This window comes from Sceloporus undulatus, chromosome 1 (genome assembly GCF_019175285.1).
Source record: "Sceloporus undulatus isolate JIND9_A2432 ecotype Alabama chromosome 1, SceUnd_v1.1, whole genome shotgun sequence".
Lineage (NCBI taxonomy): Eukaryota > Metazoa > Chordata > Lepidosauria > Squamata > Phrynosomatidae > Sceloporus > Sceloporus undulatus.
This window is the reverse complement of record NC_056522.1, coordinates 53,458,820-53,481,207: the sequence shown is the minus strand read 5'-3', so window position 1 is coordinate 53,481,207 and position 22,388 is coordinate 53,458,820. Positions and strand designations below refer to the sequence as shown.

Here is a 22,388-nt window from a genome sequence, read left to right as displayed (position 1 = left end):
TCTCTTGACCCCCTACAAACGAGTAACTACAGACCGGTCTCTTTATTACCTTTTTTGGGTAAGGTGATTGAGAGGGCAGTTGCCTTCCAACTCCAAGCTGTCTTGGATGAACCTGATTATCTGGACCCATTTCAACCTGGCTTTAGGGCGGGGTTCGGAGTTGAGACTGCCATGGGCGCCTTAGTCGATGATCTCCATCTGAGTATCGATGGGGGGAGTGTGGCCCTGTTGGTGCTCTTGGACATCTCAGTGGCCTTCGATACCATTGACCATGGTATCCTTCTGGAACGCCTGAGAGAGTTAGGCATCGGTGGCACTGCGCTCCAGTGGCTTCGGTCCTACCTCTTGTGAAGATTCCAGATGGTGAGGCTGGGGGACTGTTGCTCTCGTAAAAGAGAGCTAACATCTGGTGTCCCCCAGGGCACCATGCTGTCCCCCATGCTGTTTAACATTTACATGAAGCCGCTGGAAGAGATCATCCAAAGACATGGAGCTCGGTGTTATCAGTACGCTGATGACACCCAGATCTATCTCTCCATGTCTCCGACTGATCTAGTGACTAAGTATGGCACCTCTCCTCTAGACTCCTGCCTCGAGTCAGTAATGGGCTGGATGAGGGAAAACAAACTCAAGTTGAATCCAGAGAAAACAGAGGTACTCGTGATAGGTACCCCAAATCCAAACAGAGGAATTTGTCATCCGGTCCTGGATGGGGTCACACTTCCCCTAAAGGACAAAGTTCACAGTTTGGGAGTACTCCTGGATCCATCCTTATAGTTATCATCCCAAGTGGATGCGATAGCCAGGAGTGCTTGGTACCAGCTTAGGCTGATACGCCAGCTGCGTCCCTGTCTGGACCGAAAGGACCTTGAAACAGTAGTACACGCACTGGTAACCTCTCGCTTGGATTTCTGTAATGCGCTTTACATGGGGCTACCTTTGTACCAGGTTCAGAAGCTTCAATTAGTTCAAAATGCTACAGCCAGATTAGTCACTGGAACCCCAAGAGCAGAACATATAACCCCAGTATTAAAAGTGTCAGTGCAACTGCTGGGGTCCAATAACCACTGTCAGCGACTCCAACGAGTCCTGGGGTTAAATCAAACCCTTGGAGCAGAGCTGGCAAATTTCCAGAAGCCGAAGCGTGGCTCCAAAGTCCAAGTTGGGATGACAGCAACTGGATGTCTTCCAGGAACTGCAGCAATGCAGGAACCTCTGGGGACACACAGCAAACCGATGCTGTAGCTTCTTCGGATAAACCACCAGAGAAACTAAGTCTCCCAAGTGCTCTTTATTCACAGCGCTATTATACAAATCAAGATCTCTAAAACTCCAAACCATACCAATCCAACTCCTACTACAAACCCACACCACACCCTTGCAACCCCTGGGCTTATATAGTCTCCAGACCATGTGGTCTCCCAAACCCAGTGAGTTCAGGTGTGTAACCATGTCATGTGTCTCCTGTGCAATCTAGACACATGGTTTCATCATCCATGGCTACGTGCACTTGGACACTGAAGTGTCCTTGAGCCAATGAGCTTCAGCTGTGCTGATCAGCTTGCCACTCTGCTGAATGCTCATGGCCAAACACACACACATCAAGCATTTCCCGGTGTGCTGTGTTTTAACCCTTCAAATCCTTGACAAAAAGCTCTTCACTGGCTGCCAATTAGCTTCTGGGCTCAACACAAAGTGTTGGTTATCACCTATAAAGCCCTACATGGCTTGGGCCCGAGTTACTTGAGGGAGCGCCTCTCCCTACATAATCTGCCCCGCACACTCAGAACAACAGGCAAATATCTATTGGAATATCCTAGGGTGAGATTGTCTGCAACTCACTAACGAGCATTTACATCTACTGCTCCTGCATGTTGGAATGGACTCCCTGAGGAGATTCGTCTTAGTTCTTCCTTAGAAGCCTTTAAGAAAGTGTTGAAGACCCACCTATTCCACTTGGCATATCCCCCTGATCCTTCATAGAGATAATTATCCTCCTACCCCACCATCCTCCATTGTTATAAGTATCTGTGATGTTAATTTGTAATTATGAGATTGTAAAATGTGAGATTGTGAGCTTTCAATATGTTTTTATAGGATGTTTTTATACAAGGTTCTTAGTGGAATTTTTTTACTGTATATTATGCTGTAATACGATGTGTTGTACATCTGTATTTGCCTGTGAACCGCTTTGATCTTCTAGGAAAAGCGGTATAAAAATAAAGATTTATTATTATTACATTATTATTATGAAGAGTACAGATGAAAAAATATCCCCAAACGCCACACATGGGTCCTTGGTATCTGCTGGGATTTAGTTCCAGGACCCCCTGGAAACAAAAATGGATGCTCACATCCCATTATATACAATAGATAGCAACAAGGTGTAGTGGTTTGAGCACTGGACTTTGACTCCAGAGAACAGGATTTGAATCTCCACATGGCCATGAAAACCCACTGGGTGACCTTGGACAAATCACACTCTCTCAACCGCAAAGGATGGCAATGGCAAACTCTCTCTGAAGAAACCTGCCCTGTGATAGGGGTCTATCAAGATCACCATAAGTCGGAAATAATGAAGGCACACAACACACACATGGATAAAGAGGCCTGACTATGGGCTGAAACACTAGCACAAAGGGGCAGCCCAACACACCATGGTCCTGAGGGTACCCTCTGCTGCTGGCTCAAATAGGAGCAGAAAAGATCTGCTCCTTTTGGGGGCAGGTTTGGGCAGCCCGGAAGCAGCTTCAATGCAGCTTCCACGTGTCTTGGGGGTGTGAGTCGTCTAATGGCCACACCCCCAAGCTGTGCAGAAGTCTGTTCAGGCTCCATATAACATTTAAAGATCAAAATGGTTTTAAATACAGTATTTATATGCAGTATATAAAGATACTGTATATAAAAATATTATTATATACAGTATCCATATGTGAGAACTGAGATCTATTGGAGGGGCTCTCCTCCATGTCCCATCAGTATGAGAAATACATTATGAGAGGACATGGGAGAGGCTTTTTTCTGCAGTGGCACACTGGTTCTAAAATTCCCCTCACCTCCTCCAAGGCTTCATTAGCACCGATATTGGAATCATTTTAGCACTAAGTTAAAACTTGGCTTTTTTTTTTAAGCCTTAGGCTGACTTGATTTTATCCAGGAGGCAAATGTTTTATGATTATACTATTCAAGACTGTTATACTTACAACAACAACTGGAGATATGGGCCTTCAAACAGCCAGGATCTGAGCCATATAGGCCTTTATAGGTCATCACTAGCAGTTTGAATTATGCCCTGAAAGGGACTAGTAGCTAGTGGGGTTGATGCAAAAAGATATGGTTGCCTGTATCCATACCCAGTTAAGAATCAGCTCTCTGGGATAACTGAAGTTTTAACAAACTCTTCAAAAGCAGCCCCACATAGAGCACATTATAACAATCCAAACAGGATGTAACCAAGATATGTATTACCATGGCCAGATCAGACTTTTCCAGGCCTGGTTGCAGTTGGCACACTAATAACTGTATACCCAAACTGCACAGGCCAACCCCATATTCTTCGACCTGCCTTTCAACTGACCAGAGGCACCTATATCTTGTCTGGATTAAGCTGTAATTCACGCTCATCCAGTCCATTACATTACAGATGCCAGGCACTGTCCTAGCTATGGAAACAACATCCTTGGAATTAAGTGGAAGGGACTAATGGAGCTGAGCTTCATCAGTACACTGGTAACATCTGACAACCAAAATGCAGAACAACCTCTCCCATCAGTTTCATATATACATTAAATAGCATGGGGCACAAGACATATCCCTGAGGAACTCCACAAGCTAATGGCCAAGAAGTAGGAATCATTCAGTACCACCTTCTGAGATCACCCCTTCAGAAATCCAGGCCGCATCCCATAGATTTAATTCAGAAGGATACCATGGTCACTGGTTTAAAATGACACCGGAGGTCCATCAGAGCCAACAAGAACACACTCTATTCATGAAGTCGGTCATCTGTCAATGTGTCCAAAGCCGTCTCCAGTCTATAATCAGGTCTTCAGCCAGATTGAAATGGATGTTTATAGTCTGCCTCATTCAGAAATCCCTGGAGCTAAGAGCTCACCACATTCTCTAGAACCTTGTTCAAAAATGGGATTGTGGAGACTGGCTGAGAGTTATCCGATATGGTAGGATCCAGAGAGAGTAGAGGGGTCAGTGTTCCTTTTAGGTTCTCCTGGGATGTACTAAGTTCTCATCTTTTGCTACTCTACTCAGAGAAGGACATGGCTCCTTTTTTTGACAAGAATTAAAGTACAGTACCTACACTGACCCATGGATAAGTCTACCCATTTTTTTGTGTTAATTTTTGACTAAAATTTTTAGATTTATACATGAGTATGCACAGTAGACCTACTGGATCATGAGAACTCAATGTTAAGGTAAGTTCCACTGATCCAACTACAGGCCAGAACAGGCCTGGAAAGATGGCTTCCGAGAAGCTTGGGGGCGTGGCATTTAGACACTGGATTCCCCCAAGATGTCTGGAAACTGCTCTGGATGACCAGATGCGGGTGGCTTCCAGCCACTATGGGGTGTGATGTTTACATGCCGCATGCCCCTCGAGTGGCTGGAAGCTACCCTGGGGTTGTGGCTGGGAAGCCTAGGGTGGCTTTTTACCCGCCCAAATAGGAGCAGATCTTTTCCATTCCTATTTGGGCCGGCCTCAGAGTGGATTGAGGCCACAGCATGTGTTTACTGTGGCTCTGGAGTGACTAGCTCTGGGGCAGCCCCAATCCACCCTTTTTTGGCAGTCTCTTCTGGCCATAAGTCTCCTGTAGCTGGAACTAATGATGACATTTGGACCATAGATTTAAAGTTACATGGAGAAGCAGAATTCTGTGTATACGCTTTCAATATTTCAGAGATGTTCCTGAGAATTTATAAGTGATCTATAACATCTTGTCAATTAGAATAAATCTTCCAGACTTATCCAATTTATTCTTAATGTATGTAACAATCAATCCATGTAGAAAACTGCTTCTTTGCAGGTATGAATTTGATTGTATTGAAAAACTTACAGTCAGTCAGATCAACTGAGAATAAAGAAAAAAACACTCTTTATTCAGAAGGAAAAGATGCTTTTAAAATACACACACATACAAACACAAACACACACATGGAGTTCAGCTGACAGGGCTGATGGAAACAGAAATTTGCTCCTGCGTGTATTAACAAAATAAAAAAAGCAGAAAAGAGTAATGATAAATCAAAGATTTCCATTTCCCCCCCATAAAAACAAGAATTAGGCAACTTTGACATGGAATTGCATCTCCAACACTGCCTCTCTCATGAGTGCTCATCTTAAAAGCATGTAAGTGTATGGCTATTAATAATTGACTTCACCCACTCACAACCTCACTGTAGATTTCTTTGGAATCAATAAATTGCTTTAAAATGTTTAGCAGACATTTTGGTTTATCTTATACAAATGCTGTGGCTGGCTTCATCCCACTGATAGCAAGAGTTGTGTTTACAGCAACAAATTAGCCTCTTTGCTTCTGTTTTGATACAAAATTCAATAGCAAATATGTTTTCAAAAGCTCTGATTGTATTATTGGATCAAAGGAAAAGGAGCCAAAAGATTGTATTCACTAGGTTTTAAAATAACTGCGTTCTCATCTGTCTAGAAAGTGAGATTTTAAACTGTAGCATTCTAGTTGGACAGCCTGCATTATACATGTTATGGCAAGCCAAGCAAGTTGTGCTGATTATGATTTTTACCTTATTTTCCTCAAGGGTTTAATTTACTTCCAGATCCAGAATTAAAATACCAATGCCTTGCGCATTTCCACTGAAATGGCAACTCCAAGAAAAGTAAAATTTCACTGTGTTGTTCGTGCTTTGTACTACTGTTTGAAGATAGCCTATTTAGGAACACAATTATAGTGAACACAATTATAGTGAGTTCATGTTCTGGAGGGAGAATGATTCATACAGTGGGTCCTCCTTATCTGCTGACTTGCCATCTGTGGATTTGAGCATGGTAAAGGGTTTCCTTTGGCAAGATTGTGGAGGGCAGTGCTCATCTCCATTACTAAGCCAAAAAGCCAGTGTTGTCAAGATGACTCCGTGCTCATGTGGCCAGCAAGACTGTTACCTTCCCATCGAAGTGATATCTCTTTATCTACTTGCACCTTTACATGCTTTCAAACTGCTAGAATGGCAGAAGCTAGGACTAGTGATGGGAGTTCACTCTGTCATGCAATGCCTGGGCCTCGAACTGCTTAACTTGCTTGAAAATCTGGGTGCTGTACTCTAAACATTTCTCCCCAACTCTGACATACTCCCATGACCTTGGTACATGGCCATCCATAGCTGTTAATACATCCAGTTTCCATAAATTTACATAATGTTCCCTTAAAACTATCTTAAAATGATCATCACATCTTATTATAGTAAGTTCCATAAAATAATTAAACACTGTGCAAAGTAATTTTGTCTGTCCAGCATTTCCTGATCAGTTTCAATAGCTGACCATAGGTTTTTGTATTCTTAGAAAGGAAGAAAAATATTCATTTACATTTCTACTAGCAGAAAGGAAGAAAGACTTGGAATGATTACTGATAAAAGTCAAGGAAGAAGGTGCAAAGGCAGGTTTACAGCTGAATAATAAGGAAACAAAAATAATGACCGCAGATGATTTACATTACTATGAAAACTGAAATAGCTGAAGATTTTCCATACCCTGCCTCAGACACTAATCAGAATGGAAACTGCAGTCAAGAAATCAGGAGATTAGTACTTGGAAAGGCAGCTATGAAGGAACTAGACAAGATTCTAAAATGTAAAGATATTTCATTGAATACTAAAGTTAGAATTATCCATTCTATTGTATTTTCAATTTATATTTATAGCTATGAAATCTGGACCTGCGTAGGGCTGTTGATGATAGGGTAACTTGGAAGTCTCTCATTCATAGGCTCACCATAAGTCAAAGTTGACTTGACAGTAATTAACAATGACAACTCATACCTGTTTTACCGATCCCATCATTCCATGAAGGACTTTTGTTAAAATCTTTTTGAACTGCCAATACAATATTTGCTATTATTGTTGTCTGCCTCCAAGTTGTTTCTGATTTATGGTGACCTCAAGACTAACCAATCATGGGATTTTATGGGACTGAGAGTATGTCCACATGTTGACACATGGAAAGATGTACTGGCCAGGTATGGCCAACCCATTTATGTAAGTCACAGAGACCACGAAGAAGAAATAGCTATAGCAACACAGATATGATGATGTAGCCATATCTCCAGATGCCACCTCTCAAAAACCTTACCATTTAAGCCATGTAGCTCCCCCAACCGAGGAATTTCCAAGGTGCTGGAGGGTGGGGTGGTAAGCCTTCTCCTGGCAGTGGAGCATACCATAACAGAGAAGGGCACTTGCACATCTAGTCATAGCTGCCACTGTGGCTCTCCTGCTACTGGGAGAGGCTGAGTGTATCACAGTCCACTGCCTCACTCTTCAGCACCTTAGAAATTCTTCTGTGGAGGGAGACTACATGGCTTAAAAGGTAGTTTTTTTGCAATCACTTTCAGTCATTGCATAATGACCATAAAAAGTGAATTTGGGTAATTATGATGCCATATGCAAGGCTTCCAACATGTCATTTCTGAACAGAATGCCAGCCCCCAGCACTAGTGAGACAGGACATTTTGTAGAGCCATACTAATTCTTTGTAACAAAACTTATTCTCATTATTAAAAAAACAATTTTGCTTTAATTAAATGTGTTTCCAATTTACCCCAGAACAGACACTAAACTAACTGGCCCCCAGTTTCCTAGCTATATTTAGGTTTTGTCTTAAAAGTCAGGGTAACAAAGGCTAATTTTTGGGCAAAGCTACATATTTTGTTACATATTTTGCTATTCCACATTTTTTATTTTTAAATATTCAGACATATTTAAATAATATTTAAAGAAGTATTTAAATATCCAGACACTAAGCCTTAGAAATATATCATTTCTATTTCTTCAGACTCCTGGAAAAAAAATGAGCCCACCCACCCTTGGGGTATCTATCTGACGTCATCCACAGTGAAGTCAGTAAAAAAAATTGATATTCACAGCAATTTTCCTTTTCTCCCTTTGAACAAAATATATTTTTAGCAACATAATTTTCAGGATTCTTTTTCTTAAATTCTTTATTTTAAACTTAAAATATAAGTTTTACCATATAGCTTACCAGAGATTGGGTTCATACTTCATTTGAACAAAATTTTGTTTTTTAAAGGAAGCCCATTTTCCTTTTAAAAAAGCATTCTCAGTTGTGTATGTTGGTTCATGTTTATGAAACCTGCTCTAAAAATCTGCAGCATGTTGCCAGAGGAACAGATACAACTTTCTTAGAAGAATTTGTGGTATATCAGTTTCGCTCTCCCAGTGAAGTTACCTTCTTTGCTTTCAGCTGCTGCAACAATTATTTCATCCTTTTCCAGTAATGGACTCTGTGTGTGTGTGTGTGTGTGTGTGCGCGCGCGTGTGTGCAGACAGACAGAAAGACAGACAGTGGCAAAGGCAGAATTATATGTGTGTGTGCGAGAGGGAGGTCTTGTTAGCTTTGGAGAAAATACCCTCTAATTCAGAACCTGGTTTACTTTAGCCTTTTATTTGTTAATAATAAAAAGCATCTAATCTGCATCTCAATAATAACAATCCCCCCCCCCCCCGAGTTCTAACTCTGTAAATCCTTTAACATATGCTGGAGCTACTGTGGGCTGGGCAAACACGATTTGCAAAGGCTATTGCAGAAGCTTTTGCTTCATTCTGGGCAGTTAATAATATTAATAAGTAATAATTTCAGAAGCTAAAATAAAAGGCTTCTGAAAGAAGACTTTTAGTTCTCATTAGTGCTGACTTTCTGCAAATTAAAAATTTAAAGCCGATCCAGTCGCTGTTCCCAGGGGCGTCATTCCACATTTGGTCACAAGGAAGATTCAGTTATTTGCAATTCTGCTTTTTCACCCACCATCTTTTGTGTAGCTGCAAAGGTCTTTTGGTTGCTCTAAGCAAGAGTGTAGCTAACTTGCTTATTAGAAATATGTCAAGTTAAGGGCAACATCTTAGATGTGTGATGAGCACAAACACAGATATAAATCAATGTAACATTTTTAATTGTAAGCTAAATCTTTTGAAGGATTACACTAGTACAGACAAAGGCAGAAACAAATGTAATTTTTTTTAGGAATCTAATTATGTTTTCCAATGGAATCCTTTTTATCTCTGGGGACACTCTGCTGTTTTCTTAATTCAAATCTTCAAAGCTAATCGGAAGGTTATCAAAACTCAATTATATTCAATAGTACAACAGCAGCTAATATCTGGTGACTATCTTAAATAAATTCAAACTGGTGGGGTTTCTAGCAAAGCAGTTATGCAGATGTAGTTCAGTTCTGTAAACAACAATATAGACTATTACTGAAAATTTATCTAATGCCAGCAGAGTGCCAGGTGCTATATGCAGCACTTCAGCCATATCTTAACTGTTTCAAAGCCTATGAGTTTGGGTGAGAACATACAATAAGGTAAAATGTACAGTCACTCCAAAATGTTTTAATATAAGAGAATAAAGAAATTTATAGGGTTTATATGATTTTATCTGATATATGAAGTATTATCTTCAGCTGGCAGGTATACATATACATGGATTTGGAGCAGAATAAATTGTAAAAGATGGAGTACAGTAGCAACAACATATGAAAAGTATAGTCTGTAACCATTCAATAAGATCTCACCTCCCTAAAAAATAAACACAGAGACCAATCACAAAGCAGTCTCAGTTGCCAATCCTTTGTCTGTTCTTGTCTGCTTACTCAAGCCTTGTGGTTTAAGTTGCTCCTGCTTTCCTGCTTTCTGTGGACCATATCTTCAGGATCAGTAGTTATGCCCCATTTTCCCAACCTTCAAGCGATGCTATTCCTTTTTATTTTTTCTATATTTAGTTAGCTCTGTATGCTGTGTGAGAGAGCAAATTACTCTAGCATGTGTATTCTTTTATATTTCTTTTAATAAAAGTCCATGCCTATCCCTATGAAAATTAATGAGGCAAATCTTTCTTTCTTTCTTTCTCCCTTTTAATTTATTATTATTATTATTATTTTGCACAAGCAAACAGGTTTTATAATAGAACTTTCTTTTTTGCTTTTCCACAACAGCATATGAATAACTGGAAGAGAAAGAAAAATATATTTTGCAGAATTCATTCTGCATGAGCTGTCATTTCAGACTACCAAACATATCCCAGGTGACTGTATAAATATTCACTATTGCACACTGGGTAAAGGGCCACATTTCAACCACAAAACTAATCCTTTAAATATATTCCAGCCAACTATCACAGTAAACATCTATGAAGAAGTGAAGTGGTGTTGTGATAGATAAACTAAGGCTGAAATGAAATGTTGGAACCAAGGAGGCTGAACAGCATATATCATGGGGGTGGGAGGAATCAGTTTAGGGCAATGGTGGTCCTGCAACAGAAGCTTCCTAGATTAAAATAAAGTCTTAAATTCAACTTTGTTAGACAATCTTGCCCTGTAGGGGTGTGTAGAAAGAAATGCTGAGTGAATCTGAAGTTCATCCAGCTTACTTCCTGCAAGATTTCGAATATTAAACATCTGCCTTAGTAGCATTAACCTTGCTAGAAGTTCATTAACTGAAATAGGTAGCAACGACTCTAATAAAAATTTGATAGCACCAGCTCACACTTTATTGAGAATCTCATAGTCTGTTACATTAAGGGGAGAAGATGTATCCATCAGGGAGTGTATGGGACATACAACTGATCTTTCTTGGCTAAAAACATCTAGTCTAGACTATATTATTGATTGGTTAGACTATTTCCCACCATATATTTGTATGTGCATTAACATGTATTCTTCACATACTTCCAAGAATTTTATTCTCAGTACTCTTGATTCTAACAGTATTTGGAAGTTCCACCTTTTTCTAATATTTCATAGGACTGTTCAACTGTGCAATGCTATCCCTTTCACAGAAACCTTGCACAATAACCCAAAGGTGAACTATCACAGGTTTTCTGGGTCTGAAAGTGTGTAACCTGCCCAAGTTAACCCACTGGGTTTTCATGACTGAGTGGGGAATCAAAGCCTGGTCTCTAGCATTGTATAGCATTGCTAATGACACAGTTGAACAGGCCTGTGGAATATAAGAAAAGGATTCTTCCAAATGTTGTAAGAATCAAAAGTACTGTAAGAATTATTGCTTACAGACCACATAGATGTATTCAAAAACATGTGTTTTAGGAGAAATCATATGCCTTGGAGGTTGCTTCCTCTTCTCTTCATGAACAGTGGTAAAAATCCATAGGGTTCTCACAGTTAAGGATGAAAATATAACATCAGAAAACTCATCGGAAAAATCTCATTGGATTTTTTTTACAGGTTTGGCAATTATGCTTTAGTAAAGTGAGTACCTCAGGGGAAAGCAATGGCAAACCCCACTGCCAAGAAAACCCCATGATAGGTTCACCTTAATATCGCCATAAGTCAGAAATGACTTGAAGGCACACAATCACAAGAAAAGTGAGAGTCGCTGTGGTGTAGGTTTGAGTGTTGGACTATGACTCAAGAGGCCAGGATTTGATTCCTTGCTAAGCCATGAAAAACCCTTTAGGTTACCTTGGGCAAATTACACACTCTTAGACCCAGAAAACCCTATGATAGGTTTGCCTTAGGGTCATCATATGTCAGAAACAATTTGAAGACACACAACAATAAAAGTGTTTCATGTATTAGCTTTGAAAGAAATGATTAAGTTAATGTTGGCTATGTGTCTCCATGAAATCTTATACAATGCTCCCTCTTTTTGTTTATTGTCATAGGAATCTCTCCTGCTGTCCGGGTCCATTGTGGAATGAGATCCAAGAGATAGGAATTTCTGGTTAGGAGCACGCACACACACACACACGCACGCACACACACACACACACACACAAGACATGTGAGGGATATGAGTTCCCCATTTCAAGATGACACACGAGGGATAGGAGACCCCTAATTAATTCAGGACAATATATGCACAATCTTCTTAAATTCAGCCTCTATCCCAATGGACAGGAGAATGGGCAATGTAACACAAATACAGTACTTTAAAAGGGATTTGGGGTGTTATCCAGATAATTATGAGCCTTACAAGACTTACTGTTTGTCCATGTTAATTGTGGACAGCACTAGAATGAAGCAACATTGTCAAGCAAGCAGAAGTGCAAGCCTGGCAGAAAAAAAATCAGTATGGCTTCTGAAGCGATACATATCTCATTAACCTTTTAGAATTCCATGGAAGTGTCAATAAATGAAATGATAGACCAGTTGTTCTCAACCTTCCTAATGCCACAATCTTTTAATACAGTTCCTCATGTTGTGGTGACCCCCAATCATAAAAATATTTCCATTGCTACTTCATAACTGTAATTTTGTGACTGTTTTCCAATGGTCATAGGCGACCCCTGTGAAAGGGTCGCGACCCACAAGTTGAGAACCATTGTGATAGACCTTGTTTATATGGACTTCCAAAAGACTTTGAAGAACTGGAAAAACTCTCTTTTGGAGTTGTAAGCATCTGAATATCCCCTAATATTTTTATTAATCCAGCCATAGTTTGATATAACATTACACGCCAGCATTAGCGAATGTGGTTGTGATGAAACACATAGCACTGGAACAGGTAACGTGAATGACATGTAGACCCAGTCAAGTGGAAAGGCATAGGGATGGAGGAGATGCTGGAAGAGTGCTGCCATACCCCACCCCTCTAGTCTGCATTTATGATGGAAACCGAAAGCCAAAAGATGAGTTTTTCCAGATCAAACAAGATTGGAGTCCCCTTTTCACCTCTTGTGTATTCCTAAACACCCCTTCCTGCCCTCTCATTCCTGGGGAGTCGAGATCTTGTCTAGGTGTTGTAAAGTCTATGAAGTATCATTGATCAAAATCAACCCCCTCTCATCTCTTGAGTATCAAAACAAACTCTATTTTGGGAACCTTCTCAGGTTCTGCTGAGTGGCAATCAAGCTTTTGGTTTCTTACAGAATCTCTATATATTAAGATTGGCTTCAAAATATAAATAGCACCCCAAAACCTAACCATTTTGATGCAGTCTGCCCCTCCCCCCCAGCATGGTGATTGTCACCCTGAGACTTCAGTCTGAGTCACCAATCCTTTGTCTTTTTTGTCTGCTTACTCAAGCCTTGTGGTTTAAGTTGCTCCTGCTTTCCTGCTTTCTGTAGACCATATCTTCAGGATCAGTAGTTATACCCCATTTTCCCAACCTTCAAACACTGCTATTCCTTTTTATTTTTCTATATTTAGTTAGCTCTGTATGCTGTGTGAGAGAGCAAATTACTCTAGCATATGTGTTCTTTTAAATTTCTTTTAATAAAAAGTTCATGTATTCTCCATGCCTGGTGTCTCTATCAGTTATTACTGGTATAGCTGCTGCTCTGTTCTTGCATATTACCTCTCTTGCAAAGCCATGCTAAACACTCCCCAAATTAATTAAAGATAGTTTGCAACTGTCAGTGGAGGCTCTACAAGCCCCACACAATTAAGGTAAAAGACTGGATACTGGTTATAACAGGAAAGAAAGCATAGGAATAAGAGTAGTTGTAATGAGGGGGTCAAGTCATGGGTGTCTTAGATTTGTATGGATAACAACTATTTTAATAAATTACCTGGTTAGGAAGAAGTGGTGAAATGGCTAAGTTTTCTGATGACACCAAATTATTTAGGGTGGCTAGAATGAAAACAGATTATGAAAAGCTGCAAACAGATCTCTACAAACTAGTGGAATAGGTATTAAAATGGCAAATAAGATTTAGTATCAGTGGATGGAGGCACATTCTACCAGTCGAGTACAGGACAGCCCTCTGGCCCTCTATGGGAATTAAGAATCTAAAAAATTAAAAAATTAAAATTCTTACTGTTTTTTTAAAGTATCCTTAACTTTAAAGCCCCCCCCCCCAACACACACACATTCTTCCTCCAAAACAGCACTATTAGCTTCACAACAAGAATGTGAGACACACTGTGCTAAATAGCAGTGGCCTTACAGTGAGGTTTATCGCTGGCCAGGGATTTGAACCTGTGCTGCCCTTGTTTAACACCAACATTTTATTCACTGTATCACATTGGCTCATGGGCACAGTTAAAGAAAACAATTGTATGTACATGTCTGCATTTTTGTGTGTGTCCTTAAAAATAGGAAAGAGACAATGAGAACTCAAAGACCAAGATTTCCAAATACACCTAATGATTTTAGAAGTATTGTATTTAGCAGATTCAGACATACATAGGCATACATTGTGATCATAATATAACAATATGAAACATGAAGAAATACTGCTTGTAATCCTATCCCTCAAAAGCAGAATAAACTGCTTTTAAATTATGCCACTACTTTGTCATATGTGTATGTAGTATGTGTGTGTGCATGCACATGCATAATGATATTGGATTATTTTGCATGTTATTATAGTGCTAGATGAATACTCATGGGAAGAAAAATACAAGTTTCTCAGAACATCTATATAAGAATGAAATATAAAAGGCAGAAATTCTCATTACTGAGCTATTGTTATATTTTTAAAAATACACCTTCTTACCGAATTGATCCAATCATATAAGGCTGTGCCAGCTGCACTACGATAGCACCGCTGCCTAGCTGATGGCACGTATACCCAGAATCCCAGTCATAATTCTTTGTGTCTCCATTCAACAAGGCATTACGACTTCGGCTTACACCCTCAATCACACTGGCACAATCTGCAACTGTTGCAACATTCTCAGTGGGAACTGAAATTAAAATACAAAAACGATCAAAGCCTGAAACAGACAACACAACACCATAGTATTCTGGAGGAGAATAAAAATAAGCAAAAAATATTGCTAGTACAGTAAGCCAAGAGGTTACATTTCACAGCGTACAACACAAGTGAATAAACACAGAGGGAGCAATCTGAACCAGATTAGGTCAAATCTTTTAACACCAAGGTAGTCTTGGAAACAAAACATTATTCATTGCAAACAAACATTCAGATATATTTGTATACATCATTAAATGGTTAAGGTATTCCCCGTTGACAAGGTTGTCAAGTTGTGTCCGGCCATGAGGGGCGGTGCTCATCTCCTTTACTAAACCAAAGAGCCAGTGTTGTCATAGACTACTCTGTGATCATGTGGCTGGCATAATTGCACAGAATGCTGTTTACCTTCCCACTGGAGTGATAACTATTTATCTACTTGCATTTGTATGCTTTCGAACCGCTAGGCTGGCACAAGCTGGGACTAATCAATTACAATATGATCAACTGAACTCAAAATTAAGAATTACTCTGAAAAAGGGGTAATGTGTTTGATTGGAAAGACACAGAAAGGCACTGCGATGAGGAACAGTTGGTGGCCATTCACCATCACAGCAAATGGATAATAGATGTAGAAATAACCCAAGGACAGGCATTCTCAAGAGATCCTTCTTGTCCATAAAACTGAAACATGCATGATCAACAGATTCAGAAAGAATGAGATAGGCACTAAAGAAAAAGGAAATGGTGCAATAGAATTTCTCAATGCAAAAATTATCAGACAAGTTTTTATCTTTATACAATTTTATCATTTTTGCTGTTACTATTCCAAACATTTCAAGTTCTGTAAAATGTGCTACTTTAGAAGTTCACAAGGGAAGAAGACAACGTATTCATGTGTAGATTGCCAAAATAAGATTTACTCTACAAGTGAGGACTTTTGCTCATTCAAGTGTCTATGAAAGAAATGGCATGGGTGCACTGGGAAATATTGCTTTCAACAACAATCCAGCAAGGCACAGCACCTGACATTTAGACCGAGAAATGTCAAAAAGGAAATTCATACTGCCTACTGAAATTTTCTGTTGTGGTTTGTATTAGGTGACTTTGATTGTACCACAAAGTACACGAGGTTAGTACTGGGCTATCTTACAGTCATACTGCATTTTGCCCAGGTCTCTTTTAGCCATTCAGATCAAATAAGGAAAAAAAACTCTTGAAAGCAGTATACATTATTATACAATTGTGAGATCTTGAACATCCTTAAGATGGAATTCTGTTGGTACACTTTGCTGGTCCTCAAGGAACTGTGCAAGTCAGTATTCTCAGATTACCTAGTTTTGAGGACTTCACCTGGAAGACTGGCATTGGAAAATAGTGTGCTTGGAGCCAATAGCTTTCCCCTCTCTGTGATGATGATTTTGCCTGCCTCCCTTTTTGTCATATCCATGGGCCTTTTTCTCTTGCTCTTGAACCTACTGCCTATGCTAGTGTAGTTACTCAACAGGATTTCAGCTATACTTATTGCCTCACTGAAGGAAACAGTTGACCCTGTTACCTTTGTAATGACACTGCAGAAGAATTTCAATAAATCCATCAAATCAAGTTCAAAAAACAAAGTTATCAATGTCTAGTTTTTGTTCCTACTTCAACTGCTATAGTAAACCATTTAGAGATATTGTGCAAACAGCTTTATTAGACTTTCCCCCAGGATTACTGAACTGTACCACTTTTACAGAGTCTCATTCTAAAAGAGAGGAAGGATAAGTACCAGCATGTAAATAAACTGAATAAACATTAACATGTGCCCATCTGGGACTTCCCCATTCACAACAATGCTGAAAAACTAATACTTCACAAATCTCTAATTATACATGTAACCAAAACATGAAAAACACTGTCAGCATTTTAGTAGCAATCCTGAATCACAATGTACAACCAGAAGTAAGGCAAAACAAAAATGATACTTGGCTCTGTCTTCTTCCTGGCAGACAGAGATTTTCCTTACAAAAACCTTCTCTTGCCCACACAGACCTAGATGGTACCAGCTCTTTTGCAATGGATCTATCTTCAGATTCATTTTTTCAGGAAGCGTTTGCATAATTCCACACTCTTAAATATGCACACCAGTATTTGTTTATATTCATTCCTTTACCGAATCTTTGATCCTTCTCCTGTGCTCTTATTTCTCTGCTATCCAATGTCAAATTATAAACTCTTTGGGCACATTCAACCTTTATCTATACTGTTAAGCACCTTGCACATTTATTTATCAAAACACATTCTGCCTTTCAACAAGGCTTCTAAAGTGGCTCACAAGAGCTCTGTATAAATAATGCATTAGACAAATGTATATGTGGTAAAATAATTTAACTGTTTCTCTTTGGCCTGAAATTGGAGATAAGCATTTCTAAGTCAAAAATCACAAACTCTGAAATAGGAGTGGTAATCATATGGTCCTGCACATACTGCTGAACTGCATCTCCCAGTACACCAATAAAGAGGAATGTTGGGAGATGAAATGTAAAAACATCTGTAATACTGCATGATTCACAGTTCTGTAGTTTAAAACCCATATACAGTGCGCCCTTGGCTTATGCGGGGGATCCATTCCGGACGCCCCCCCCCCCCCCCCCACGTAAGCCGAATAACGCATAAGCTCAAGTCCCCATCCATTCACCTGTCACGTGGCTTCCGCGTAAGCTGGAAGCTGCAGGTGCACTATAATTATTATTTAAAAATAAAATGAAGGCATCTAGAAACCAAATATGACTAATATTTTCTTAATCCAAATTTCTTGTCAAATTCTTTTTATTGTGCTACTGAAAAGCTATTATGTGTTTCAGAACACTGAAAATGACTACAGTTATACATTAATTTGTTCACATGCACTGAGGTGTGTACTGGTTTTAAGGATATATTCTTGACGTCCAGTTTACTGTTTAAATATTATCTTTTATCAACACAACTAAAAATAATTACTTAAAAACATCTGAACTTTAAGCTTAAATATATAATTTTCTCTAAAAGAATGTCTTGATGCATGCTACATTAGTGATGGAAAACCTTTTTGTCCTATTTCATACAATGGGAAATGAGAGAGCAACCAAATAATTGCAACGCACAGAAGGTACCATACTGTTTCTTCTCCCAAGGGAAGACTGCCACTCCCCATTTTGAATGTTCATTATCATCTTTCATACCTGCCTGATAAATTTATTAAAAACACCATCTGGTAGGGACTTTGCTCTGTGCTATATTTTTCAATCTTTAGGTTCTCTTTTCTTTTCCCTGTGGAATTTTTGCCTCAATTTGTGTCACTTTGTTTACAAAAGTGTACTGCCAAAACTAACAGTGCCTTGTTCCTATATTTTTCTGAGCCTTTTCCTTGTCCTTCAACTAGCCATGTATTATAAGTTATACATGATTCGGGGGGGAGGGGGGAGAACATGATACAATACAAGGTCAGATCCAATTTTTCTCACTCTTTGTGCTCACAGTACTTCTGCACAAATTTAATGTCTTGTCACAGAATGCAAAATGTTCCATGTTAATCAAATGCAGACATTCTGGAAGTAAGCAAAACTTTAAAATTACCAAAGCAAAACAGCTGCATGATGGTGGTGGTGGATATGATTTGTGTATTATTCTTTCCAGCTTACTCTACTCACTGATGGTCAACAGATTGCCAACATATTTAATTCTGACACAATGAAGTTTTAAAAGGTAGTATCATTTTCAGCACATGACTTGAAGGCTATTCATAATAACTATATATGAAGATAAGATGACATGCAATTTTACTGTCTTCAATGATATCTGGTGACAAATGACTGAAGGGAAAAAATTCAGTCAGGCATTTGTCTTCTCTTAAGTATTTTGCACCTTACTTTCTTTGTAATAGGATTTAAAAAAAAAAAAGCCAGGGGATTTTATTTGATGCGGATTGAATTCTGTTCTATATTAGCTGAGATACCATTATGACCACTCTACCAAATCTGGATTTACTTGCTCAGTACAACTTATTCATCTATAGAAAAATGTAAACCCACTATAGTAATTATTACTTTCTATCAAATAAGAAAATGTTACGGTGGAACATTGTTTATTCGTGTATCTAATTCTTATGTACAACGGGGGAAGATTTATTTTAAAGTAAAAGGAAGTGGGGAATAGAAAAGAGCTGAACAACTTCCCTACTGTACCTTAGAAATATGGGACACTCATATCATTTGTCAGAACTGAACCAGCAAGGTTTTTGGATAGTGATGGTCGTGGAATAACCCTGCCCATGCACTCACAGAAAGGGATGAGACAAGGGCTGGATGGGTAACATCTACATGGTAAATCAGGCCCAGGAATAGTAATTGGTGAAGGTGTCCTGGATTTCAGACTGGAGTCTTTCCAGCCCTACCTAGAGAAGTTGTGGATTTCACACACCAACTGAGACAACAAACAAGTAACCCCTAAGCTGAAATGCTTCTTTCAAATTCCATCAGTTAGGGCAGTTTCTTCTCAGTTTAGCTCATATCTGGCTTGAGAATATGGAGTAATATGGGGAACTAAGAGCCGAAACAGAGAGGCAGTAAGCCCCAACTTCCTGGTGGCATGGGGAAGTGGCGTTCAGATGGCACATGCCCACATGCTGCTGGAAAGCCGCATGGCTGACCAAATGTGTACTGACATCATGGCATTCTGGTAGCACAGCGTTTACACATGCCATGCTGCAGAAACACCAAAAGACTGTGGCAGTGGTGGAAAAGACACAACAAAAAGGACTGGTACTTTGACACTTCTTTTTTGTGGTGGCAAACCACTGGAGTGGGTCCGCAGTGTGCGGTTGCCATGGCACCCACCTGACTCTTTCTGGGTCTGGATCACATCACCTCTTTGGGCCATTCTGTTTCGGCCCTCGGTTAGATAAGTCACTTCTCCAGCTCTGCATATCCCTTTCATGTTAAGAAAGACCCTCTTCGTTTTGTTTACAAAAGAACAGAGAAATATGGTTTCTCAAACATATCCAGTCTGATACTTTTTATGGTGATAAAACCTATGCAGGCTTTGTAAATGGGGGTGGGATCAGCATCAACAGATTTTCAGGCTCTTGTCTATTATGAAAATGCATTTGGCTTTCTTTTCTTAAGCACTTAATCATTATCAAAATAACTGTAGAAATTAACTTTGTCAAATTTCTGGATCCTTTGTATTTTGCAGACAAAATTATGGAATGTCAAATTATGATTACCAAACCAAAGCAACTGGATAAATGTATGGATATTCACTCTGGAAAACTGTCATTCAGATACCACTAATCAAAGCAATATAAAGCAGATTATATAATATAACAGATGTTATCAGTACTATCATAGAGGATACACTGTTCTTGAGCTAGCCAGAAGTGTTCCCTAGTCCATGTAAGATTGCACAGAAGAAAGCTCATTTAGCACAGTATAGACTATGAGTGAAATTCCCTCTTCACACTCTTCAGACTTCAGCTGTATTCCTTTTGTGTCCTCTGACAAGCCACTTATTCTCCAAACCAAAGTCTCCCTTTCTTCATTGTGAGGATAATAATACTGAATTTTCTTATTGACATAATGGATATGAAATGCATTGAATTCATAAAATACAGTAGGTAGATGCTATGGATATTTTGAAGCTGCATGTATACAAGTGGAAATTAACAAGACACGCATTGAAGATCATCATTTTTAAGGGTATTGGTACATAAAAGGCCTTTGAAAAGTAACAGTTTTTTGCTACTGTTCTGGAAAGGAAAAAAAAGCAAATTTGAACTATGAGGGTAGACGAAAAATGTACAGCAGTAAATAAAACTGGCCATGTGTTTCATCTTCACTGTAGAGGGGAAGTCCCAGTAGTATTTATATGGTCTTAAAATTTTCATTAATTTCCTAAGGGTATGCTTACTGAAAACCCAACAGATGTTGCTAGGAAAACCTGTGCAAATTTGAAAGACGGCTAACCTTTAAAGGGGAAAGAAAGAACAGGATGGCAACTACTTCATGCAGAGAAGGCATTAAACTGGACAAGTAAACAGCACCTGCTGAACGCCTCACTAAGTGAAAGGCAGAGTAATATTTCACAACACCAAGGTGCATTACTAAGAAATTGATTTGACTTTTTCCCTTTGTTGCATGTTTAAATGATTTTTATAATAACTGCCACCAAGCAAAAGACAAATGAGTGATTATTTATTCATTTTTTCACTCATCCGACATTTTAAACAATTTCTCCTAAGGCACAAAAGAATGCACAAATGAGGGTACAGTGATTCATATGTTCTGGGAAGCATTCCTTAGAGGATAACCAAGGACATCTGATTTTTTATCTCTATCACCTGCTCTGTACCCATTATTCACTATTTTACCGATTACTCACAGTTTTGTCCTGTGGAGTGTTACATAGTCGCACAAAGACAATGAACTGAAAGAGACCAGAAAGACTACACACATAGAGGCCTTAAAAGTTTCCTCCAACTCGATCCCCAAATGACTTTATCAAGTCCACATAGACAAATTAGGAGATTCTTAGACCTCTTTTGCTTTCAATGTCTTCAATATTATGATCAGTCAGAAGGGTCACTAATAATAAGCAATTCTAAAACAGAACATATAACAGCAGTGTTCTTGTTTTCTTCCCCACTACCACCAAACTGAACAGCTGCTAAGAGTTTACTCTAAATAGAGCTGTTGTTCTGATTCATTACTCTTTTGTCAGGGCTCTCTGAGACTTCCACAGCAAATACAGTTGGCCCTTCTTATACACGATATTTTATACACAGATTCAAGCATCCACGGTTTGAAAATGTTCCAAAAAAGTATAAATTTCAAATATCAAACCTTGATTTTCCATTTTTTATAAGAGACACCATTTTGCTATGTCAAGATCTGGACACCACTTAAGGCAGTAACAAGGAAAGTGTGTCTCGTGGCTCCAGGGACATTCTTGTGGGGCCAAGGGATAAAAGATTCCCTCCAAATGCTTTCTAGATGGCATGGGAGGCATTTTCTCCACTTTATGCCAATATAGGCTCAGTAGGTATCTTTTTTTTTTTAACAACAAGTTAAGTTACATCCATTCACTTCTTCTTGTAAAGGGGCGGGGGGGTTTGGGGGGGGGGGTATGCTTTGTGTTTTTTTAGTTGGAGGTATGGTGGGGCATGTGGCCTTCCAAGGTCTCCTAGCCTTCCAGAGTTGTCTACCCCTGACTTAAAGGAACAAAATTATACAGAGAATACTGGCAATGCCCAAGTTGTTTCCATATTTGCATTAGTTTTATCTTCCCCTCCTTGAAAAAACTTACTTTGTACCATGAGGATTGCAAGATTCATAGATTTTATTAGAGGAATTTACATTGTACTGCCTAGAAAATCTGACTGCTGCCTAAAAGTAAAACCTCTGTTGAAAACCCATGCTCTGGTTATTATTTGAAGTTATTCTGTCATAAAGGAAAGGAAATCTGCATAAACCATAAACCACTGTCATGTATTTAT

At 39.1% G+C, this 22,388-nt stretch overlaps 1 protein-coding gene across 6 annotated transcripts in view; it reads right to left on the bottom strand.

Annotated features, from left to right (window-relative positions):
- Positions 1-22,388, bottom strand: part of BTBD9 (BTB domain containing 9) — a 191,559-nt gene that overhangs the window by 43,317 nt on the left and 125,854 nt on the right. For all 6 annotated transcript variants that reach the window (XM_042443783.1, XM_042443768.1, XM_042443776.1 and 3 more), the window contains one exon: positions 14,678-14,867. In XM_042443783.1, the coding sequence (XP_042299717.1) occupies positions 14,678-14,867 (190 nt within the window). The remainder of the gene's footprint in view (positions 1-14,677; positions 14,868-22,388) is intronic.